The sequence below is a fragment of the Cyprinodon tularosa genome, unplaced genomic scaffold, assembly GCF_016077235.1.
Source record: "Cyprinodon tularosa strain WSP-4 unplaced genomic scaffold, ASM1607723v1 ctg773, whole genome shotgun sequence".
NCBI classification, from domain to species: domain Eukaryota; kingdom Metazoa; phylum Chordata; class Actinopteri; order Cyprinodontiformes; family Cyprinodontidae; genus Cyprinodon; species Cyprinodon tularosa.
The window spans coordinates 415,701-441,515 of NW_024039533.1; the positions used below are offsets into that span (position 1 = coordinate 415,701).

General features: G+C 38.8%; 2 protein-coding genes across 2 annotated transcripts in view; both read left to right on the top strand.

Annotated features, from left to right (window-relative positions):
- Positions 1-2,994: 2,994 nt before the first annotated feature.
- Positions 2,995-8,093, top strand: naif1 (nuclear apoptosis inducing factor 1). Its single transcript, XM_038270706.1, has 3 exons — positions 2,995-3,433; positions 5,616-5,666; positions 7,214-8,093. Exons 1-3 carry the CDS (start codon positions 2,995-2,997, stop codon positions 7,816-7,818), a joined length of 1,095 nt encoding a protein of 364 aa, XP_038126634.1. The 3' UTR covers positions 7,819-8,093.
- Positions 8,094-18,349: 10,256 nt separating this feature from the next.
- LOC119773639 (protein FAM102A-like) overlaps positions 18,350-25,815 on the top strand; it is a 40,474-nt gene continuing 33,008 nt past the window's right edge. Inside the window, exons 1-2 of the mRNA XM_038270696.1 lie at positions 18,350-18,512; positions 18,688-18,973. Coding sequence (XP_038126624.1) covers positions 18,828-18,973 — 146 coding nt within the window. The 5' untranslated portion in view covers positions 18,350-18,512; positions 18,688-18,827. The remainder of the gene's footprint in view (positions 18,513-18,687; positions 18,974-25,815) is intronic.

Genomic DNA, 25,815 nt, shown 5'->3' on the forward strand with positions numbered 1-25,815 from the left:
TTTTATGGGGTATAGAGAAAATTATGTCTCTGCAAGTCATCTAGGAATCTTCACTGAAATCAGAGATCAATAACTACTTTAATAATAAGTAATCAATTTATTGTAGATATTAGTACATGTAAATATTAATTTTATGCTGAATGATTCTTAATAAAATTAGAGTAGTATTGACAATGAATAAGATGTTCGCCCCAGAACTCAAAACTAAAAGAATTTTGTCCACTACACCTTTAAATTAGACAGCATGGATTTTTAAATATATGCTTCTATTTCTTAGAAAAGGCTGTAGAAAAGTATAGTTTGTCTTTATTTAGAAAATATGGATGTTGTGATTGTTAATTTTCCTATTGGAACAGTATAGATTGACCCTGAGGTTCTGGCACCTATCCACTTTTGGCCTCCCCTCAGTGTACATTGGTTATTGCCTGGCCAGCCTTATTAAAATTTTCTGGCTACGCCTCTGATCTAAAGGAAGGATAAAAATGGATGATCAGTATTTTGCGGAATCTGATGCTGCCAGAATTATTCCTCTAATGGAGACGAACTTGGTGAGAAACTGGAGCAGAATTCCTACCTCTTATTTTGCACTAATTGGTTCTGCAGACACATCTTATGGGGGTAAAATAATGAAAATGGGATGAATTAAAATGGAAGCTTGCATCACCCTGTTGGATTTGAAAAAAAAACCCCCAAAAAAATGTCTATGCAGAGGCGTAGCCAGAAAACTTTTCTAAGGGTGGCCAGGCAATGACCAGCGTATGCTGTCTTATCTTTTGGTCAAGCCAAAGATAAAACAAACTATACTTCCCTACAGCTTTTGCTAACAAATAGACGCATATATTTAAACATCTGTGCTTTTTTAAATAAAAGGTAATAAATCGTTCTGGGGCAAACATCTTTTCCATTGTTATTACCTACTTGTATCAATAGTCATTCTGCATAAAAATTGATATTTACAAGTACTAATATCGACATAAACTTTTTATTATTAATATGTTTTTATTAAAATAGTTATCTATGATTTCACTGAAGACACATCATTCTGTCTTTAACCCGTAAGAAGGTGGCCCAGGCCCGGGCCGCCATCGAGGGCACGGCCGCGGACTGCGCTCCTGTCCCGGTCATCCTCACCGCCATGCAGCAGCGGATCTGCAACCTGCTGGGAGAGGCAGCGCACAGAATTTTTTTTTTTTTTTTTTCAGAATTCTGTTGTTTTTTTTTTACGGAATTCTGACATTTTTCTCAGAATTCTGATTTTAATCTCAAAATTCTGAAATTTTTCTCAGAATTCTCACTTTTTTCTCAGAATTTAAATTTTTTTCTCAGAATTCTCACTTTAATCTCAGAATTCTAACAATTTTCTCAGAATTCTTTCATTTAAATATGGAAGAGGATTAGGGACACTGGAAAAATAAAGTTAACTGATTTTTAAATTTTATGCAGTTTAATATGAAAAAGTCAGAATTCTGTTTTTTTTTTTTTTTTTACGGAATTCAGACATTTTTCTCAGAATTCTCACTTTTTTCTCAGAATTCAATTTTTTTCCTCAGAATTCTCACTTTAATCTCAGAATTCTAACATTTTTTTCAGAATGCTGACATTTTTCATTTTAATATGAAAGAGGATTAGGGACACTGAAAAAATAAAACAAACGCAACTGATTTCTGTCAGACTTAATATCTCAAAATTCCGACTTTAATCTCAGAATTCTCACTTCAATCTCAGAATTCTAACAATTTTCTCAGAATTCTTTCATTTCAGTATGGAAGAGGATTAGGGACACTGGAAAAATAAAGTTAACTGATTTTTAAATTTTATGCAGTTTAATATGAAAAAGTCAGAATTCTGTTTTTTTTCCTCATAATTCTGGCTCTTTTCCCTCAGAATTATATTATATATTATTGTATATCAAAATCTAGTTATTAAAAGAGAATGAGTTCTGTACTTATCATGTTTTATGTTAGTAAATTGATGTGTATTATTAACCAGCGTTTTTGTTGTCAAGTAATTATGAATATATGAGAAAACAGTAAGTAATATATGAAAAATGAAAATGTTTTGAATATTCCACTTGAGAGTATTATTGGTGCCACCATCTGTATTAGAGGGAAAATTGCTAGGGGTGGCCACCCCTGGCCCACCATCTAGCTCCGCCCCTGTCTCTATGCAGAACGACTGTGAGGAAAGAGAGCATTATTTATTTTTTTTATAGCATTTAGTGAATAACCTTCAGGTTCTATAACAGCATCATCTAGTAAGAAGTGGATTCATTATTCGTACATTTGGGATTTTCATAAGTCTGTGATCTACAGTTGTAGCCATTCAAAATTCCCCACTTTCCTTGATGGACCCTTGGCTGGTCCCCTACAATTCCTTTTTAAAACATCTAAAATATTCTATCAATATTTGTGGACATTAGGGTCTAAAGATAAGTTTTATCTCCTGGTCAGACCCTGTATTTCAGTGAAAGTGTGGAGTAAAAAAAATAATATGAACACTCATGAGAAGGCCAGTGGCTGGAAGTTGCCAACCTCAGGATTCCTTGCATCCAACCCTCTATGAAGTCAGACAAAAACAATCATCATTTTTACAATTTATGTAAAAGTTAAGGTCACGATGATTAAATTTAGGAGTATGATGTAAAACAAACTTTAAAGTTTCTACATCTCTGTTGTGAAAAAGATGGAAAAGTTTGCAGGCAGTCAGCTCGGTGTTTAAATCCTGCTGATCAAGCTCCGGGTTTGTTGTTCTTTTCGCTGCGCTTTGTTAAAAGTTGTTGGCGTCTTTTTTATCCAATAGAAACACAGCTTTATCAACACACGCTGGACACTCGGCCAATAGGAGCGCGGGGGGCGGAGCTTCGTCCCAGGCTAGCGTAAACGTCGTTTGTAGGAAGAAGAAGCCGATTCTGGAAGCCATTACGCTGCGCTCATAAAGTAAGCAAAACCCACTATTTTTGCGTACATTACGCACATTTACCTCTGTCAGGAGGCTATGGCTTCAGCCGCCAAGAAGAGGAAGATGAATTTCTCGGAGCGGGAGGTGGAGATCATCGTGGAGGAAATAGAGAAACAGAAGCAGACCCTGGTGAGCCACTTCAACGCCGGAGTCAGTCACATGGCCAAGAACAACGCCTGGATGGACATCCTGAGGAAGGTGAACGCCGTCACCACCTGTCCCAGAGAGCTGCCCGAGGTCAAGAAGAAGTGGTCCGACATGAAGACCGAGGTCCGCAGGAAGGTGGCCCAGGCCCGGGCCGCCATCGAGGGCACGGCCGCGGACTGCGCTCCTGTCCCGGTCATCCTCACCGCCATGCAGCAGCGGATCTGCAACCTGCTGGGAGAGGCGACCATCATCAGCCTGCCTGCCGGGGAGCAGGATGCGGAGCTCGGCCTCCCGGTGAGCGCAGCGACCGCCGTCAGCCTGGCTGAAGGTAAACCTGAGAGGCGCCGATCACAAGGAAAACTTTATTAAAATAATAACATACACCCGGGCTATTAGCTTAGTTAAAGGTATAATTTAAAACTTATTCATTATAGAAAGCATTTAGATAAACAAAATAACTTGTTGAAACATGTCAATACTTTAATATGGAAGAGGGACATTGGAAAAATAAAACAAACGTAACCGATTTCTGTCAGAATTCTGACTTTTTTTCAGAATTCTGATTTTAATCTCAAAATTCTGACTTCTTTTTCTCAGAATTCTCACTTTTTTTCCTCAGAATTCTCACTTTTTTTTTCTCAGAATTCTCACTTTTTTTTCTCAGAATTCTCACTTTAATCTCAGAATTCTAACAATTTTCTCAGAATTAATTTCAATATGGAAGAGGATTAGGGACACTGGAAAAATAAAACAAAGTTAACTGGTTTTTAAATTTTATGCAGTTTAATATGAAAAAAGTCAGAATTCCGTTTTTTTCCCTCATAATTCTGACCTTTTTTTCCTCAGAATTCTGATTTTAATCTCAAAATGCAGATTTTTTTCCACAGAATTCTGATTTTAATCTCAAAATTCTGATTTTTTTCCCTCAGAATTCAGATTTTAATCTCAGAATTCCAACTTTAATCTCCGGATTCTGACATTTTTCTCATATAATACTGAAATAAAATTAGAAAAATCAGGTACTTTTTTTAATTTTTTCAGTAGTCCCAATCGTCTTCCGTACTTTAATGAATAAATAAAAAATATAAAAAAAAAAATAGGATATTGAAGTGTACTTAAAGTTTACTTACTTTATACCAAAAAGATGCTTTCTTCTTCACATGTACATTTTTATAAACCTTATTTTATACTCTTAAGAATAGCATAAGACATTATACTTTTATTTAAAAAGTATTAATATAAGACCAAGTATATTTATACGGAGGACTAAAGATAAATGTAGATACTGAAGCTTATTTTTGATTAATAGATTAATAGAATTGATTGATGTCACAGTGGAGAAATTGATTTATTTATTTAGTTATACTATCTGTACTCATTTCTGCCACAAAGTACTGATATCTAGAATATCTTCACTGAAGTATGGGATGAAAAAAGTATAAAACTTCATCTTTTTTCTATCTTTATGTGTTTTTATGATTGTTCATTTCTGTCCTCAGGCTCCCTGTCATATCATTTTATAATCATTTAATTTCTTATGTTATTACATGTGTATTTATTTATTTTATTTTCTGTATTTAATGCTCAAACATATCGCCGTTTGTGGGTTTAATAAAGGTCTAAGTATGCACTATATTATAAATATGAATTTAAACTAAAATGTGAACGGCTCAAATCTGCCTTTTCCAACAGTAGGAGGAAGATGAGTTACTGCATACTTGTATGTTTGATTTAACCACGTAACAGAATATTAAAGTTCACCTTTTTATACTTAAAATGTCTTCATTTAATTCAAAGAAGTATTAATTTAATATAAAGTCGTGGCGCTGATTGCCCTAATGAATGCGCCATTGCACTCCTATATCAGCCCGATACAGGAAAAAAACACAAATATCAGCAAAAATGTCCCTTTATAAAGGAGAATGTATGTATTTAAAGTAATTAGATATGAAACAATTTTTTTTAGAAATATGCTTCTGAATAATTGAAATAATTGGTCTTATTTTAAAAATGCATCATAGTCTGTGTTTAATCTCAGCTGCTCCTGGATTTTTCCATTAGGTTGATTTATTTCGATCAATTTCCTTTTAAAGAAAAAACAGATTCGTATGAATCAGGTTCAAAGGGTTCAACTGGTAAACAGGTTTTGTTTCTTAATCTATAAGCGAGTCTTAGACTCTGTAATCTTACAGAGGAAAAGAAATGAGCGTTACTGTCCCACTGAGGGGCCAAAACAAACCAGCTCACATGTCCATAAGAAACGATGAAAAAGTGACGCCATTATGACGAAGATCTGAATCGATAAATAAAAATATTTAACATCAATAAAAAGCTTTAATCATAAGGTTATGCACTGATTGGCTGATGCTTGATCAGCTGACTTCTCTCGTCTGTCTTTTATTTATGTTTCTGTGGATTGAATTTGTTTTCCTTCCGTCTGAAATGTTAAAGTTTTGTCTTATTTTTGAAGCGACGTTTCCAGATTTTAACGATGTCGGTGTTTTTTTTAGCTCTTCCAGGTGCTCCAGAAACCGTCTGTGAGGACCCCAAAGCACTGACCCGTAAGTTTTTATTCAGCCACTTTAAATTCAGTCTGTAAATTACAGAATACATTAGAACTATAGGTCAGGGGTCACCAGTTAAAACAACCAGTAAACCAACCCCATAACATTTCCTGTCAAGGCCTCGCTGTCTGCATTTTAACAATAAAAGCACACGTGAAACTTAAAGCCTGATATATAGTTCGAAACCAGGTCGTCTGCGTAGGTGTCGCAGTGAACACAAAGCCGCCCCCCCCTCCACAGATGCTCCGCTGCTCCTCTCCCAAATTGTAGCTGACCGCAGACAGCGCCGCAGACAGGAGGCCGGCTTGTTTTGTTTTTATGACCGAAATTGCAGAAAACAACTCGTGAAGTTTGACCCGCTAGAAGAGCGAGGTGCGCGAGAACGCTGGGACCCTTTTTCCACTTGGTTCCCCGCTCTTTTTCGCCGTCATGTCGGACTAAACTCGCCCCCACTTCCTCGCCGCCTCGGCCGTATCTAGACCCACAGCGTGTAGCTCAGACCACGCTTCAATATTGAGCATAAATCAAAAATGTCTGCATCAAGCTCACTGCGACACACTGCTGTAAGAGTATAACCAGCCCTTAACATCTAAAGGTACAGTGGAGGATAGGGGTGTAAATTATAATCGTTTTGTATCGATTCCAACATTCGACGATCCGATGCATCGATACGTCCGCAAGAGAATCGATTCATGTTTTTTTTTTTTCCTCCGGTCTATTTTTATTCATTTGCTCCTGGACGTAATTCTCCTCCCGTGCTGCGGTGGCGCTAAACCTATTTTGCCCTCCTACCTCGCTTCCTGCGACACACTCTTACAGCAGTGTGTCGCAGTGAGCTTGATGCAGACATTTTTTATTTATGCTCAATATTGAAGCGTGGTCTGTGCTACACGCTGTGGGTCTAGATACGGCCGAGGCGGCGAGGAAGTGGGGGCGAGTTTAGTCCGACGACTGAGGGACATGAGGGCCAAAAAGAGCGGAGATCCAGGTGGAAAAAGGGTCCCAGCGTTCTCGCGCACCTCGCTCTTCTAGCGGGTCAAACTTCACGAGTTGTTTTCAACAATTTCGGCCATAAAAACAAAACAAGCCGGCCTCCTGTCTGCGGCGCTGTCTGCGGTCAGCTACAATTTGGGAGAGGAGCAGCGGAGCGTCTGTGGAGGGGGCGGGACGTCTGGAGCCGAGGTATTGCATTGCACTGATTTTCTGCAGTATTTTTGTTGTATTTTTTGATGCAACTTTTCTACTTCTGTTATTTGCTGTTGTTTCAAAAAAAAAAAATGCATAACGATATTACAGCTTTCATTGATTTATTTCGAACTTCAAACTTTGTTTAGCCTGTAAGGTGTTAAAAAAAATTAACAGATTAATCGAATCGAATTGTGGTGTATTCTTGAGTATCGAAAATAATCGAATCGTTGGGTCAGGAAATCGATACTGAATCGAATCGCCATGATGGATGTGATTTACACCCCTATTAATTAGCCCCTCCTCCCCTGGTTGATCTAGCGCTCAGTAAACCTTTTTCCTCTCCGTCCGGTTTCCAGCTGAAGCGACCTACCACTCCCTGGAGGACGGAAGCGGGGTGGAGTTCTGCACCACCATCGTGGGTGACTCCGCTTCCACCGTGGTGGCCACCGTCGAAGCTCCTGTGGAGATGCTGGCCTCTTCTTTGGCCTCCCCGCCGCCGCCCCCCCAGCCTAAACCCCAGGAACTGAAGAGCCGCATCGCCCTGAACTCCGCCCGCCTCCTGCAGGAGCAGAGAGTGACCAACGTGCACATCCGACAGATCGCCCAGCACCTGGAGGGACAGAACGAGCAGCTGCAGATGGTGCGGCGCTGGCAGGAGGCCCAGGCGCTGGCTCAGGAGCGGCAGGCTCAGGCGCTGGAAGGGACTCAGGCGGCTCTGCTGGCGCTGGTCCAGATGCTGCGTCCGGCGCTCAAAGACCTGAGGAAGTTCCTGCAGAGCGGGGCGGAGGCGGTGACCGGCGGCTCGGCGGCAGGAGCGTCGGGAACTTCGGGAGCGTCTGGAACGCTCGCTGATGGAGCAGCAGCGGAGGAGCAGAACAAATCTAAAAGTCCTCCTCCTGCTCCGCAGCAGAGCCAGGAGGCGGAGGAGGCGCCCACAGAAACTCAGCAGGAGATGCCTTAATGAGGGAGGCTCACTTCTCCTGAGCCGGACACGTCCTTCACCGACTGTCTGTGGCTTTTCCACAGACGTCATGTTTTTATAAACCCGGATCTGCTCTCAGTTTAAAGCTGAAACAGTCGGTCTGGTTTTACAGGCTGACATCTGGGAGCCGCAGTGCTGCTGATCGACCAGCAGGTGGCACTGTGTCTAAACAAATGTATTAATTTTTTTTATACAGTCATATTTGAATCAGCGCTTCCTTAAAGTTTAATAATAAAATCTCCAACTGGTTACAATGTGTTAGAAATTCATTATTTTTTATGAATAAAATGTTTGATTTGAATCAAACTTTGATTGAAACAAGATGTTAAACAAAAGAAACATGGAAAAACAATCTAGAAATAAGTAAAAATGTCTTATATTAAGTGTATTTACCCTTAATTTCAGTTGATAAATAAGATGATCCGCCAATTGAATGAGTATTTTTACTCTTAAAATAAGATATTTAGATAAAATGCACTTGAAATAAGACAATGCAATTGTGTTTTCTTATTTTAAATGCAAATTGTTTTGCTCCATTGGCAAAAGGTCTGTTTTACCTCCTTAATCCAAGAACAAATGCACTTTTTTTGAGGAAAAAAAGACTTAGCAGGTGTCTTAGCAGAGCGACATGTTGGAAACACATCAGCATTGACCTCAGAGAAGCAACAGAAGCTGCTCAGCAATCGGAAGGATAATCAGGTCCATCATTCTGCAGAGAGATTGATTTTCCCAGAGAGGAGAACGTCTCAGAAAAGCTTCACCAGCAGCAAAAAGATCTGATAAATAACAACACTGGAAAAAATGGAAATCTAGATAAGTAATTTTTTCTTTAAATAAGTGCATTTGTTCTTAGATTGAGGATATAAAAACATTTTGCCAATGAAACAAGACAATTTACTTTTAAAATAATAAAAAACACAATTGCATCGTCTTATTTCGAGTGCATTTTATCTAATTATCTTATTTTAAGAGTAAAAATACTCATTTAATTGGCAAACTATCTCATTTACCTGCTTAAAATGAGGATAAATACACTTAATTTAAGAATTTTTTACTTATTTCTAGATTGTTTTTGCAGTAAAATAGTAAAGATCTTCACCTCAGGGCTAATCGATAGCAGAGACAGTAGCACTGCTGCCTTGCAGCAAGATGGTTCCGGGTTTGATTCCCGGCCCGGGTTCTTTCTACATGTTCTCCCTGAGCATGCATGGGTTCTCTCCGGGTACTCCAGCTTCCTCACTAGAAAAAATCGAAATCTAGACAAGTCATTTTTTCTTAAAATCAGTGCATCTGTTCTTGAATTGAGGAGGTAAGTGAGATACATTGCCAGTGGAACAAGACAATTTACATTTAATATAAGAAAACACAATTGCATTGTCTTATTTCAAGTGCGTTTTATCCAAATATCTAATTTTAAGAGTAAAAATACTCATTCCATTGGCAAATTATCTCATTTACCTACTTAAATTAAGAGTAAATCCATTAATTTAAGACATTTTTGCTCATTTTTAGATAGTTTTTCCAGTCCTAAAACATGACTATTAGGTTAATTGGCTTCTCTAAATTCTCCTCAGGTGTGAATGATTTTTTGTCTCTGTGTCGCCCTGCGATGGACTGGCGACCTGTCCAGGTTGAACCCCGCCTCTCACCCATAGACAGCTGGAGATAGGAACCAGCAGGACTTGGGAGAAAGCGTGACGGAAAATTGATGGATCTTCACCTCAGAGTTTAAAGTACGGTGGCCCTGAGGTGCAAAACACAACACAAAAAGAGAAAACACAACGGCAAATCAGAAAACACAACACAAAAAGAGAAAACACAACGGCAAATCAGAAAACACAACACAAAAAGAGAAAACACAACACAAAAAGAGAAAACACAACGGCAAATCAGAAAAAACAACACAAAAAGAGAAAACACAACACAAAAAGAGAAAACACAACGGCAAATCAGAAAAAACAACACAAAAAGAGAAAACACAACACAAAAAGAGAAAACAACGGCAAATCAGAAAAAACAACACAAAAAGAGAAAACACAACGGCAAATCAGAAAACACAACACAAAAAGAGAAAACACAACGGCAAATCAGAAAAAACAACACAAAAAGAGAAAACACAACGGCAAATCAGAAAACACAACACAAAAAGAGAAAACACAACGGCAAATCAGAAAACACAACACAAAAAGAGAAAACACAACACAAAAAGAGAAAACACAACGGCAAATCAGAAAACACAACACAAAAAGAGAAAACACAACACAAAAAGAGAAAACACAACGGCAAATCAGAAAACACACCACAAAAAGAGAAAACACAACACAAAAAGAGAAAACACAACGGCAAATCAGAAAACACAACACAAAAAGAGAAAACACAACGGCAAATCAGAAAACACAACACAAAAAGATAAAACACAACGGCAAATCAGAAAACACAACACAAAAAGATAAAACACAACGGCAAATCAGAAAACACAACACAAAAAGAGAAAACACAACACAAAAAGAGAAAACACAACGGCAAATCAGAAAAAACAACACAAAAAGAGAAAACACAACGGCAAATCAGAAAACACAACACAAAAAGAGAAAACACAACACAAAAAGAGAAAACACAACACAAAAAGAGAAAACACAACGGCAAATCAGAAAACACAACACAAAAAGAGAAAACACAACACAAAAAGAGAAAACACAACACAAAAAGAGAAAACACAACGGCAAATCAGAAAACACAACACAAAAAGAGAAAACACAGCGACATTACCCAAAACGGAAATGCTAGGTACCCTCGGGCAACAGGAATCATCTCTGATTGGACAAAAAAACTGGTCCGTCCTTTGAACCGGAAAGACAGGGTTTGTTTCCATTTTTCCAAATGATGAGCGCCACAAATGACGAGGTACACGCTGCTATTAAGCAATACTTTGATGCTGGTGTTGTGCGAAAAAGTGAAGGTCTGCTAGAATCTGATTGCGCTCGCGGGAGCGCGCACCACAGCCCGCTGAGCGATAGCGTAAACCTGCTTTTCTCTGGATTAAACGGTCATGACATGCAGATACACACAGTTGCATTATAATATAGGCCTAATTAAATTATAATATAGGCCTAATTAAAGATTCGAAAGGGGATATCTGCCCAAATATGACTTGATTTCATTCAGAAGCATCTTATTTTAAATAGAACAAGTCCTTTTTAGGCAAAAATCACCTTTCTTCAACCACATTTGGCCTTTAATCAATTTCTAGCAGGGTGTTTTGACCTCAGCCGACTTGCTAGAAACTGATTAAAGCCCAAATACTTTCATTTAAAGGGGATATCTGCCCAAATATGACTTGATTTCATTCAGAACCTCCATAATTTAGAGATCTGAGCTCACAAAATAGCTTGGAACTCTTTACCACACTAAAAAGCCATTTTGACTTGCAAAATGGCTTTTTCTTATATGATTTCATTTCAAGAAATGCTGGGAAATGGCATGAAATCAAGAAGTTGTTCAATCTCTTAAAAATACTACTTTACTGCCATAGAAATGCCAAGAAAAAAAAGTCAATTCATAAGTGTTGGTGCAAAATAATTGTATTTCTTTTAATCTAAAGAGATTTATATAGACAAATGAATGAACATGAAATATGAAAATTTGAAAAACAAAGATATAACTATTTACATATCAGAGGGACAATAGCAACACATGCTACTGGCAGGCCTTTAAATGAGAGTATTTGGGCTTTAATCAGTTTCTAGCAAGTCGGCTGAGGTCAAAACGCCCTGCTAGAAATTGATTAAAGGCCAAATGTGTTTGAAGAAAAGTGATTTTTGCCTAAAAAGGACTTGTTCTATTTAAAATAAGATGCTTCTGAAAGAAATCAAGTCATATTTGGGCAGATATCCCCTTTGAATGACAGTATTTGGGCTTTAATACATTTTTTGCAAGTCAAAATGGCTATTTTGTGTTGTAATGGTCCGTTAAAAGAGTTCCAAGCTGTTTTGTGAGCTCAGATCTCTAAATTATGGAGGTTCCTGAATGAAATCTAGTCATATTTAGGGCAGAAATAACCTTTGAGTGACTATACTGTGCCTTCAATCAATTTTTGACAGGTGAAAACCGATTGAAAACTGCAAAAACACATAGAAACATGGGAAACTCGTGCTATATACGGCCAGATCAGAAAAAAACACAATGCAGAGTCACGAGGATCGTTGCAAAAGTTATCATATCTTTATTGAAAACCCTCCAGTAAATCATATTTATTGTAGTGTAGTCTCCAATGTCAGGGCTACACAAAGTCATCAGACCGAGTATAGAAACATGTCTATCACGTAACTGCCGTTATGTGACAAACGTTAAGCTTTCGAATCTTTAATTAGGCCTATATTATAATTTAATTAGGCCTATATTATAATGTAACTGTGTGTATCTGCATGTCATGACCGTTTAATCCAGAGAAAAGCAGGTTTACGCTATCGCTCAGCGGGCTGTGGTGCGCGCTCCCGCGAGCGCAATCAGATTCTCGCAGACATTCACTTTTTCGCACAACACCAGCATCAAAGTATTGCTTAATAGCAGCGTGTACCTCGTCATTTGTGGCGCTCATGATTTGGAAAAATGGAAACAAACCCCGTCTTTCCGGTTCAAAGGACGGACCAGTTCTTTTGTCCAATCAGAGATGATTCCTGTCGCCCGAGGGTACCTAGCATTTCCGTTTTGGTTAATGTCGCTGTGTTTTCTCTTTTTGTGTTGTGTTTTCTGATTTGCCGTTGTGTTTTCTCTTTTTGTGTTGTGTTTTCTGATTTGCCGTTGTGTTTTCTCTTTTTGTGTCGTGTTTTCTCTTTTTGTGTTGTGTTTTCTGATTTGCCGTTGTGTTTTCTCTTTTTGGGTTGTGTTTTCTCTTTTTGTGTTGTGTTTTCTGATTTGCCGTTGTGTTTTCTCTTTTTGGGTTGTGTTTTCTCTTTTTGTGTTGTGTTTTCTCTTTTTGTGTCGTGTTTTCTCTTTTTGTGTTGTGTTTTCTGATTTGCCGTTGTGTTTTCTCTTTTTGGGTTGTGTTTTCTCTTTTTGTGTTGTGTTTTCTGATTTGCCGTTGTGTTTTCTCTTTTTGGGTTGTGTTTTCTCTTTTTGTGTTGTGTTTTCTCTTTTTGTGTCGTGTTTTCTCTTTTTGTGTTGTGTTTTCTGATTTGCCGTTGTGTTTTCTCTTTTTGTGTCGTGTTTTCTCTTTTTGTGTTGTGTTTTCTGATTTGCCGTTGTGTTTTCTCTTTTTGGGTTGTGTTTTCTCTTTTTGTGTTGTGTTTTCTGATTTGCCGTTGTGTTTTCTCTTTTTGGGTTGTGTTTTCTCTTTTTGTGTTGTGTTTTCTGATTTGCCGTTGTGTTTTCTCTTTTTGTGTTGTGTTTTCTCTTTTTGTGTTGTGTTTTCTGATTTGCCGTTGTGTTTTCTCTTTTTGTGTTGTGTTTTGCACCTCAGGGCCACCGTACTCTTCCATCTAATGATGGCTCATTAAATCATTATTATAATCTGAAAAGTTATCTCCCCTCAGCAGCAGTCTGATCGATTTTCTCATCAGTCCAGACAGGAAACTGCTTCTGCATTAAGTTGACTTTACTTAAAAAGTTGTTGATCAGATAAAGAAAATTTTTTTTATGAAATTAATAATTAAAATGTTTAGGTTATTGACATTGGATTTGCAAAACGGAACTAACCTAATATTTGGGGTAGACTTAACCCACCAGTTTTTATCCAAAGCAGCTCATATTTCCTACAGGTGCTGGTCATAAAATTAGAATATCATGAAAAAGTTGATTGATTTCAGTAATTCCATTTAAAAAGTGAAACTTGTATATTATATTCATACATTACATACAAACTCATATATTTCAGATGTTTATTTTGTTTAATTTTGATGATTACAAATGACAACAAATGAAAATCTCAAATTCATCATATCAGAAAATTAGAATATTACTGAAGACCAATAAAAACAAAGGATTTATAGAAATGTTGGCCAACTGAAAAGTATGAACATGAAAAGTATGAGCATGTACAGCACTCAGTATTTAGTTGGGCCTCCTTTGGCCTGTATTACTGCAGCAATGCGGCGTGGCATGGAGTCGATCAGTCTGTGGCACTGCTCAGGTGTTATGATAGCCCAGGTTGCTCTAATAGTGGCTTTTAGCTCTTCTGAATTGTTGGGTCTGGTGTATTGCATCTTCTTCTTCACAATACCCCATAGATTTTCTATGGGGTTAAGGTCAGGAGAGTTTGCTGGCCAATTAAGAACAGGGATACCATGGTCCTTCAACCAGGTACTGGTAGCTTTGGCACTGTGTGCAGGTGCCAAGTCCTGTTGGAAAATGAAATCTGCATCTCCAAAAAGTTGGTCAGCTGCAGGAAGCATGAAGTGCTCTAAAACTTCCTGGTATGTGGCTGCGTTGACCCTGGACCTCAGAAAACACAATGGACCAACACCAGCAGATGACATGGCACCCCAAACCATCACTGACTGTGGAAACTTTACACTGGACTTCAAGCAACGTGGATGAAGTGCCTCTCTTCTTTTCCTCCAGACTCTGGGACCTTGATTTCCAAAGGAAATGCAAAATTTACTTTCATCAGAGAACATGACTTTGGACCACTCACCAGCAGTCCAGTCCTGTTTCTCTTTAGCCCAGGCAAGACGCTTCTGACGCTGTCTGTGGTTCAAGAGTGGCTTGACACAAGGAATGCGACAGCAGAAACCCATGTCTTTCATACGTCTGTGTGTGGTGGTTCTTGAAGCACTCACTCCAGCTGCAGTCCACTCTTTGTGAATCTCCCCCACATTTTGAATGGGTTTTGTTTCACAATCCTCTCCAGGGTGCGGTTATCTCTCTTGCTTGTACACTTTTTTCGACCACATCTTTTCCTTCCCTTCGCCTCTCTATTAATGTGCTTGGACACTGAGCTCTGTGAACAGCCAGCCTCTTTAGCGATGACCTTTTGTGTCTTGCCCTCCTTGTGCAAGGTGTCGATGGTCGTCTTTTGGACAACTGTCAAGTCAGCAGTCTTCCCCATGATTGTGTAGCCTATAGAACTAGACTGAAAGACCATTTAAAGGCTATTGCAGGTGGTTTGAGTTAATTAGCTGATTAGAGTGTGGCACCAGGGGCCATCAATGTTGAACCTTTTCACAATATTCTAATTTTCTGATATGATGAATTTGAGATTTTCATTTGTTGTCATTTGTAATCATCAAAATAAAAAAAAATAAACATCTGAAATATATGAGTTTGTATGTAATGTATGAATATAATATACAAGTTTCACTTTTTAAATGGAATTACTGAAATCAATCAACTTTTTCATGATATTCTAATTTTATGACCAGCACCTGTAGTTATCCTGTCATTTTGAACATCTCTGATGTTGCTGCTATTTTCAAATATCCATCACAATAAAAATGCCCTTAGCTGCATATTGGTTATTTTTTCTCCAGGTGCACAGTTTATATTGTTAACACACTTTAAATTTCATTTGTTTATTTTTTAACGCTTCACTATTATGTTATTCTTATACATTTTCTAAGGTCCACATTGTGTGACCTTTTTTTTTACTATCAAATTTTTGCTTAGACTTTAGACAACTGCTAGACAACTTTTATTTTGTTTTGTAGAGCTTTCATGACATTTCCATTTCTTAAAGTGCAGCAGTGATCAAATGTAAAAAAAAGTGGGAGAAAAAAAAACATGTTGCAAAAAAAAAAAGGCATTGATATGGAAGTTCAGAGCATTAGAATAGTATAAAATAGAATAGAAATGAATAGTAAATAGGGTGAAATTTTGGTTTGGTGTGTGATGCAGAGTCTGTGATTTAGAGTTTTTTTTAACAGTTCAACAGTCTGATGACTGCAAGGAAGAAGCTGTTGCAGAACCTGCTGCTCCGGCATCGGATGCTCCGAAGCTTCTTCCCAGAGGGCAGCAGGGAGAACAGTCCATGGTGGGGGGGTGAGGGGTCATTGATGATGTCACGGGCTCGGGACACGCTGGGATGAAATGTCTTTAATGGAGGGCAGAGGAGCCCCCATGATCCTCTCTGCTGTTCCCACCTTCTTCCAGTCTGAGGCGCTGCAGCCTCCACACCACACAGTGAGACAGCTGCTCAGAACGCTCTCTATGGTGCTTCTGGAGAAGGTGGGGAGGATGGGTGGGGGGGCAGGGGCTGTAAAGACCAGAATTTCCCCCTTATGGAACAATAAGGGGATTTTCTATTCTATATTTTAAGTTAAATCATGCAAATCATATTTAGCATCTATAGAGCCCGTTCACATTGGGTCACACTTTTCCAACCCAGAACCTGTCTAATAACTGGGTGTTGCTAAGGTGTGCAGGTAGAGTCATGTAGCGGCCGTCGCAGGTTCGAGTCCCAGCCCTGCTGACCTTTGCCGCATGCCTCTCCTCTCTTCTAACCCACTTTCTTGTCTACATACTCAAGATTATAAACATAATTCTTAAGAAAATGTCAAATAGCACATTTCTTAATATTCATAACACCAACTTTGCTCATGTTGGGTGGTCACTAATATGGCCAAATGTCTGAACATGCTTCACGTCTCATATACCTAATTTTTAACGATTAGATATTTGAAGTAATCAAGATTTTTTTATTTTTATCAAACAGCTCACAGTTTGTGAGAATTGAGTTCGACTGTAGGTTTTAATTAAGCTTAACTACTAACGTTCTGCTCTCTCTGCTTTTTCTCATAGTAGCTTCATCTGGTCTGTTCCTGTTTGGCTGTGACTCCATCCTGGAGAGAAATATCAGCTGTGCTGCTGCCATCAACACCTTTGTTTCTAGATGTTGGAGCTTGGTCTGTTTTTCAGTGTAGTCCTCTTTCTCTGACTGTGACTAACTGGAAGTGCTCTCTTCATCCTCTGACATGGGAGCTGGCTCGGAGCTCGTCTGCCTGGCTGTGTTTCCTGGACGGGGGCTGTCTTTTACAGTTGCTTTTTGTATCTCTGCTTCTGTCTCCTTGAACCCCAGTGGGCCTCAGCAGATGGCCGCTCACACTCACTGAAAAAAATAATGCATCCGCTTCTGGCATTTACTTAATCAATTTAGTTACTTTAACATAACTGTTTTATGTCCTATCCTGCTAACATGAAACAATTGTAAAGTAAATATAATTAAGTAAATATGATTATGTAATAATAGTGTTGCACCGATATCAGTATCAGGCGGGGCCTCTATCCAGCACTAAAGTGGTGGTATCGGTATCAGAAAGTACCGACAAATTTTTGAGAGCTAAATGTTTATTCACCCATTCCAGTTAGACAATAAAAAGTTCTACTGGATTCACTTTGTATTAGTCTGTTTCCTGCTTCAGAAAGGTAGGCAGCAGCTTGACAAAGCCATGATGGCAATTATTTTACGTCCAAGTTATTTGCCGTTTTTCATATATACACACATCACTTTCAAACAGATGGTATCGACCAATACTGCACAGCCAGGTATCGGGCCCAAAAAATGGCATCAGTGCAACACTAGTAAAAACTAAAAATGGTTGCATTATTTCTTTCAGTGCTGAGCCTGGTTCTGCTGGAGGTTTCTTCCTGTTAAAAGGGAGTTTTTCCTCTCCACTGTCGCTACAAGCATGCTTAGTGTGAGGGATTGCTGAAGAGTCAATGAGTCGATGCAATCAGCTGGTTTTCCTTTGGTAGAAAACTTTGAATCAATCTGACTGGATGATCTGGTTGATCTGTAAAGTGACCTTAGATGACATTCATGGGGCGGTTCTAGACAGGGGCCGACGGGGGCCAGTGCCCCTGTAGATCATGTCCTGGTCCCTTTTATGGCCCCTGTAATGAAGACATAATACTCAAAAAAGTTCTAATGATGATACGTGCTGGGACAGGCGCACTTACTGATAGGTCCTTTGGATCTATTTAATTTTTTTTTTCTTTACAAATTCTGTTTTACTAATTAATTACTAAGCATTATTACATTTTTTTCAAAACAGACCAAAAAAAAAAATACTTTTATTAGTTTTTCTTGAGCTCTAATTCAGATTTGATAGAAAATGGTCATTATAACTTAAATAAAGTCAAAAATAAGTAAAATTCCTAAACTATGAATATATATTGACCTAATAAGACATAGAATTTTAATTACACCTAATTGAATAGAAGTTTAACTTCATGCAGTTCTCCTAATATATTTGATTCCCTTGCCCTGTTTTTTAATTTCATTCTTTTCTGTGCCCCCATGAAAGCAACACTGGCCCCCTCCTTGCCCCCTGGTACATTTGGTCTAGAACCGCCACTGATGGCATTTGTTGTAAATTTGCATTATATTCAATTCAATTCAGTTTATTTCTATAGCGCAGTTTATATAAATAAACTAAACTGAATGGAATTGAAGGGATGGTGCTATAAAAGCTAAACCTTTAGAGCAGAATATCTGAAATAAAGTGATAAAATGCTCATTTAGTTGTTTTTCTCTGATGCGCTCCTGGTTTATAATGCGCGCTCCCGTGAAGGGGCGCGGCGTGTTTCACTTCAACACCGCCGGAGACACGCAGCGGGTGTGAATGCGGGCTGCGGGGATCAACCCGCTCTAAGAGCTGCTGAAGTTTGAGCAGCAGGAAGTTCTGATCCGTCCGAAGCCGCTTCAGACCCAGAAGGATGAACTGCAGGCGGGACGTGCGGTGAGTCTGTGCGGGGAGGGGGAGACCTCTATGGCTGCGGTGTTTGCGTGGCAGCGTGGAGTGGGTTCTGAAACCGCTTCTAGATGAAGGTTTGGTTTTGGATCTGACTGCATGTGGATCAGAAAGCATGAAGCCAGTTTGTCCTGCTGTCTGACATCCTCCCCTCTGGTTGCAGGTCTTCAGTAATGATTAACCTGGAAGAGAAGAAGGAAATCCTGCCTCCTCTTTAGAACCTGATCCACTGCTCCTCTTTATTTATTCAACCTCCTGTTGCTCCTCCTCAGGATCAGCTCCCTGCAGCAGCAGCTGAGCAACATGGCCTTTTTAACCAAAAAGAAAAGGTTCAAGTTTCAGGTGCATTTCACTCTGGAGGAGCTGACAGCAGTGCCCTTTGTCAATGGAGTCCTGTTCTGTAAGATCCGGCTGGTGGATGGGGGAGACTTTGCCAGCACATCATCCAGGTGAGTCCAGCAGCTTCCTGCCTGCGGATCCTGGGAGGAACGGCTGCTCCTTTTCCCACTTAAACAGCTGACTCTTCCCAGTTTTCTGCTGACTGTTTGTTGTCAGGCCTGTTCCGGAAGGTGACGGCCGTAATAAAACTGGCACTTCGACCTTTCAGCTCTCCATGCTGGTTTTTCCACCCTCATGACTCCAGCTTCATCCAGCCTTTGTTTTAACACCTCTTGCTGTCGCTCAGTAGGAGGAGAACAAGTGTGCTGGTGAAGGTTCTGTCATCCAGGTCATAGTCATTTAAATAAAAGAAAGGAAATTTAAAAACAATCCACTGGACTTTGTTTCCAAGTTGATTGTTTTTAATCTTCCTTTTTTTTTTTTTTGGAGTAGAACAAGGTTCAGTGCCTTGCCAAAGGGCTCCTGGGTAAACCTGATGTTAGTTATATAGCAGCAGTCAAACAATCCCAATAAAAATACTTTGCAGGCACTTAACGATCCAAGCAAGATTATATTAAACACTAAAACGGGAAAGAAACAGTCTATTTAAAACACAGTTACTAAAATATTCTGATATCCTGAGCCTGACCAGGAATTCTGACCCATTAATGATAATAGATATCAGATAAAGTCAAGTATCATCAGCATATTAAGAGATTTAATGTTTCAAAACATCAGCTATGATGAATCATATCTACGGAGCCCCTAAAGGGACATGGAGGGAAAAATAAACTTTCGCGAGATCCTGTAATACTTTTGCGAGATCTCACAAAAGTATTGCAGAATCTCGCAAAAGTATTGCAAGATCTCGCAAAAAAATAAACTTTTGCGAGATCCCGCAATACTTTTGCGAGATCTCGCAAAACTATTGCTGGATCTCACAAAAGTATTGCGAGATCCTGCAAAAGTATTGCGGGATCTCGCAAAAGTATTGCGGGATCTCGGAAAAGTTCTTTTTTTCCCCTCCATGTCCCTTTAGGGGCTCCGTACATCTCGCAATACTTTTGCAGGATCTCACAAAACTATTGCGGGATCTCGCAAAAGTATTGCGGGATCTCGCGAAATGTATTGCGGGATCTCGCGAAATGTATTGCGAGATCCTGCAAAAGTATTGCAGGATCTCGCAAAAGTTCTTTTTTTCCCCTCCATGTCCCTTTAGGGGCTCCGTACATCTCGCAATACTTTTGCAGGATCTCGCAATACTTTTGCGAGATCCCGCAATAGTTTTTTGCGATTGTAAAAACTCAAAAAAAAAAATAAAAAATACTAGTTCAACCAAGATTTAACCCGAAATATAAGAATTTCAGGTTAATATGACCTCAATCCAATAGAGTTAAAATGGGAGTTAAGTGTTGTTTATTTCAATATCAGCTAAATGAGGTGTAACTGCTTTCTTTGTAGGGAGTTAGAATAATTGAACAGAGTTGCAATAAATGCAAGAATATAGACCAAAATTCTGTTTTTAAAATAACATATTACCTACCAATTTTATTCAATTTTAACTTGTTTCTGACTATGAAAAGTACTAAATAGTGTAATAACTGCCTAAAGTTTTTAATGTTCAAAAATTACTTTTAATTTGAGTAAGTTGTATTAGAAATAATATTTAAAGGTATAGTGGAGGATGTTCTTTTTCATTAAAATAAGTGATCCTCATCATTGTCAATAATTCTGGTGATATGTTTACGTAAGGCCATCGTTCTATGTGCTCAGGTAGTGAGGCTGACAGTAAGCCTGTATGACTGATGCAAACAGCAACATTTAGACAGAGCGTGCACGAAAAGAAATGGGCTCGTGTACGCTCTCGCACGTGTTTAATAGGTGTTCCCTCTCTGGAGTGGGTACGGGTTGTGCAGATTGGGCATGTGCACAAATATATTCGCTAAGATCCTTCACTATACCTTCGAAAAAATAAATGTAGTTAGATGTTAAATAAAAGTAGCCCAAGAATGAAGCCTTGAGGAACCCCCAAAATGGATCTGCACTTGTTTGCTGATGACATACAACTCTTTCTTTCACCACATTACTACCGTCCGTCCATCCATCCTCTTTTTCTTTCTTCTTACACTTTCTAGCTTTTAATTTGAACAGCAGCAAAAAAATAAATAAATATTGGAATGTATCCACCTGCCTGTTAAATCTCAGATGTTGTTAAGCATTACCCTCTGTTTGAGAAATATCACCTGATCAAGACTTTTCTATCAATTCACACAAAAAAAAAAGCAATAAAAGAGTGTGGTTTATGCTGATATTGTATTGGCTCAATGCTGGTAATAATCAATAATCAAAGCTGCACTATCGGTATCTGAAATTAAAAATTTAATTGACGCATCTCTATTGAAAAGATTCATAATAAGAAAGATGAATTGATCAAATTTAAAACCAAAGACCAAAGAAAAAACTCTAAAGTCTGAAGAAATGTTGATCCAAACCAAGTTTAGAGAATTAGTGACAGAAAAGGACAGTTTATTCTTTTATTTTGACACTCAGTTCATGTCTTTGAATTAACCTCATAGTTTCTTTAGATTTCTTATATGAGAAAGTTTTTTATAATGCTCCATTACCAACTTGTTCCCTTTATTGTGCATTAGATTTACACAGGAGTCATTAAAACCCCATTTAAAAAATGAACTTTCATTGGAAAAGCATTTGTAGACATTGCTGATGAGAAGTTTCCTCTTCCTTCTCTTCACCTTGTGTGTTTCCGGTTTTTGAAGCTGAGGTAAAGTGAGCAGCAGCAGCTCAGTGAACAGTGGTGCAATTACTGTAGAATTGGGAAGTAGACCCAGTCAGACGTTCTGGTGTCTAACCAGTCAGATGTTCTGAGTCCGCTGCGACTCACTATCGTCCATTTTCTCTCTCTTGGAAAGATCAAAGGTTGTTTGTCCAACTGTGTCCCATTAGGCAGAGCTGTGTTTGTTATTAGTAACAATAAAAAGATGGAAAAAGGAAGTTCAATAAAACGCATGGGTAGTTGTTGATGTGGGATACACGAACTTTATAGATCTCAGAATGGAGAAATTCACATGGAAATCGGCTCTTATAAACAAACAGGAGGTGCATAAAGGAAGGAAAGGTGCGTCCAGATGTAAACAGTGGATGGTAAAAATAATACATACAGTACATCATGTACAGTAAAGTGGTGGCAGGTAAAGTGCGGTTTCTGGTTATACCACATATACCAGTCTTATTTTTACATTTTATCACTGCTGCACTGCTGTTCTGAACGAAATTTGTTTTTGTATACCCTCTGTGTTTACAAAAGGACAATAAAGTCTATCTAGGTCTAAGCTAAGTAGTTTGTTAAACAGATAAATACAGTAAGTTATTGCAGTGTTTTTACAGCAGGTTATAGTGCAGCGGCATTGTAAAGGCTGATATCAGCAGGGAGGAATGACCTGCGGTAGCGCTCCTTTTTGCACACGGGGTGTAAAAGTCTGTTACTAAGGAGCTGTTTGTCTCCTCTACAGTCTGGTGCAGGGAGGTGCAAGGCAATGTTGTAGTACTCGAGATCGGTCTTGGTCTCAAATAATGGTCTCGGTCTCGTCTCGGACTTGACCGCATTTGGTCTCGGTCTTGTCTCGGTCTCGGGCGCTGAGGACTCGGCATTTTATTTCAAGACCGGTCAAGACCACAACAGTGGAAATAACGCTAATCATCAGAATATTACCAGTTTCTTTAAGATCCTTTTTTTATTGGATGCTTGGATTCAAATCCAAGCAATAACCTGTCTCATTGGTAAATGCATGATGTTTTTTTTTACCGTTGTCACGGCCACCACCTTTCACCTGCGCGCTTGAAAGTCACAGGGAACGGGATAAGATGTCGGCCAAATCATCGGTTTTAAAATACTGCTAATTAAATCACAAAGAATATATTTGTAAAGCAGCATTGAGAAAAAAGCATACAGCGCAATGTACGTTCTACAGTGCTTCTCTATCAGAGACGGTAGGGACTACGTCCAACTTATTACTTAAAAGATGTTTATGTTTATTCCAGTTCTGTGTTAAATATCTAGGTGTTTTTATGTGAATGTGGGTCTTTTAGATAAATTTTAGTGATTTTGATCATGTTTCACATTTTATTGTCACATACTGGCGCTGGTCTTGGTCTTGACTCGGTCTCAACTTCCCTCGGTCTTTCTTGTTCTTGACTCGGTCTCGGACCCTAAAAGTCTTGGTCTTGACTCGGTCTCAACTTCCCTCGGTCTTTCTTGTTCTTGACTCGGTCTCGGACCCTAAAAGTCTTGGTCTTGACTCGGTCTCAACTTCCCTCGGTCTTTCTTGTTCTTGACTCGGTCTCGGACCCTAAAAGTCTTGGTCTTGTCTCGGTCTCGATACACTCTGGTCTTGGTCTTGTCTTGGTCTCGGGTTAGGTGGTCTTGACCACAACACTGGTGCAAGGTGTCCTCCATGTTGGATATAAGCTTGAACAGCACCATTCTCTCGGCGGCGTTCTCAACAGAGTCCAGAGTGCAGCCCAGGATAGAAGTGGCTCTCCTCACCAGCTTGTTCGGGCTCTTTCTCTTTAGACGTATCTATGCGATGCTTTGTGTTGAACAGGTTTGGGGTCTAAAGACTGATGGACAATACCAGTTTAGAAAAAATAGTGTTTTTCATTCTAAGGACTGTAACATACAAAAAAAGAAAACAGCCCTGCATGTTCTGAAGGTTAGAATCCAACAGAAAACCGAACAAATTTTTCTTTTTCCCAGCTTTTATTGTCATTACACTGTATAGATCAGGGGTCACCAACGCGGTGCCCTCAAGGACCACATGGGGGCCCCTCAGTGTCTTCTAAATAAAGAACAACCCACCAGTGGGCTAAGTTTGAAATTTTATTTTATTCTGTTGCTCTTCTTTTTAATCATTTATAGAGATTTCAAAATGACAATGTCTAAATAAACGTAGAAATTAACAGAAACAATAAAAATATGTTGATAATGAACAAAGTTTAGGCTAACGCTAACCCTTGCAGCTCATGGGTCGGTAATGGTCGCCCTTCCTACGTCTCGGTACCCTTGAATTGGCCCTCAGCCTTAAAAAGGTTGGTGACCCCTGGTATAGACCAACAAAATAATCTGTCTGCATTTAACCCATCCCCAGTGGGCTGCCATTGTGCGGCTCCTGGGGCGCAGTGTGGGGTTAAGGGTCTTGCTCAGGGACCCAGAGGGCAATGCCCTAACCACTAGGCCACCACTCCCCGATTATGAAAACTTTTTCATTGTTTGTGCAGCAGATGAAAAAAATCTTTTAAATCAACATGTGACATTTGTGCTTCATAGTGTCTGCTGTTGGTGGGATGGTGTGTTTAAAAACCTTTCTGATTGTGGAAAATTTTAGTTCTGAATCTTTTCCAGGTCCAAAGACTGGACTGAAACTGAGTGAAGACAAAAAGAAGAATTTAGCAAAAATCCTGAAATTAGAAAGAAGTATTGATTGAAATATTACACAGAGGTCTTGGTTCCTTTAATGAGAACAAGGCAAACTTTGCCCTGAATTCAGAACCAGAATGCCTATTAGACGCTGGAGCTGAAAATAATTCTGAGCAAGGAGATAATGACTCAGTGTCCTCCAGAGAGTCTGGTTCTGTTCCATCTTGAGTCATTTATTCTGAAAACAGCAGTATGGGATCACTGTGTCTTTTTGTTTCTTTCATAATCTCTAAATCTTCAGAAAAACTTGCTGCTTTGATAAACCAGCCTTTGTTTGCTTTATTTTGCAGAGGTTGTTTAATATGTCCCAGCTTTGCAGCTTTATGAACTGTGTGTCACGTGCATGTTAGCCAGTTCACACGCTATAATGCCACACCTTGTATTAGATCTGTCAAAGTGGAACTAAACATCCTGTAAAGGACAGTTATGCTTGCAAATATGAGTGGAGAACTACTAAAACATGATCTTCTAACGACTTTGGTAAGTGACCCTGACTTTCTGCTTCACAGTGCTGCACATTTTAACTCCACATTTGATCTGTTTCTTTTTTACGGTAACAAACTCAACAAGGTTTGCTCTGTAAAAATTTAGCTATTGACTTTTGATTATATTGAGAAACGAACCAACCACACAAACACAAATCCATCTGTTATATATTAGGGATGCACCATATAATCGGCCCCCTATCGGTATCCGGCCTTAAAACTGAATATCGGACATCGGCCTCCCCACCGATATTTAACCCGATATTTGATCAGCTTCTGAGTTTCTAAAGTCCTCAAAAACTTCTTTTTTACAGACTTAAAAACTTCTAAAGACGAGGGAAAAAATATTGATCCATTAAAATATCACGATATCTTCATATGCTGATATATTGCCATTTAAAAACACCATATCAATCTCTTTTACTAATGAAGTGTTGCGATATGTCATCGTTATGCTACGAAATCCCCCGAAAATTCATGAAATTTTGCCATATTTTTATATGTTGATATATTGACGCGGTATCGATCTATTTTACTAACAAAATCTCACAAGAATTTGCAAAATATCACGAGAGTTTGTAACAGAACGATGAAATTTCACGAGATTTTGAAAGTAAAATAGATCGATACCGCGTTTTTAAAAATCTATTTGATATCAGCATATGAAAATATATTTGAGTATATTATTTTTCAAAGTGTCAGAAATGGATAACAAAACTGCTATTTTCAATGACTACTTATTTTTGTCCAGCTTTAACATCGGTATCGATATCGGTTATCGGCTACGTGAGTTTTAAAATATCGGCATATCGGATATTGGCCAAAATCCCAATATCGTGCATCCCTAGTATATATTTTTATTGATTAGATTTTTTACAGTTTATCACGTCTTTAATATTGATTGTTACAGTTTTTGGTATTATGTGTATTCTGT

Excerpts from the sequence above, each read along its gene's own strand:
- naif1 (XM_038270706.1), top strand. The coding sequence starts at position 2,995 with ATGGCTTCAGCCGCCAAGAAGAGGAAGATGAATTTCTCGGAGCGGGAG. Across the intron at positions 3,434-5,615 it reads CGCCGTCAGCCTGGCTGAAG|CTCTTCCAGGTGCTCCAGAA; the intron begins GTAAACCTGAGA and ends TGTTTTTTTTAG. Across the intron at positions 5,667-7,213 it reads GGACCCCAAAGCACTGACCC|CTGAAGCGACCTACCACTCC; the intron begins GTAAGTTTTTAT and ends TCCGGTTTCCAG.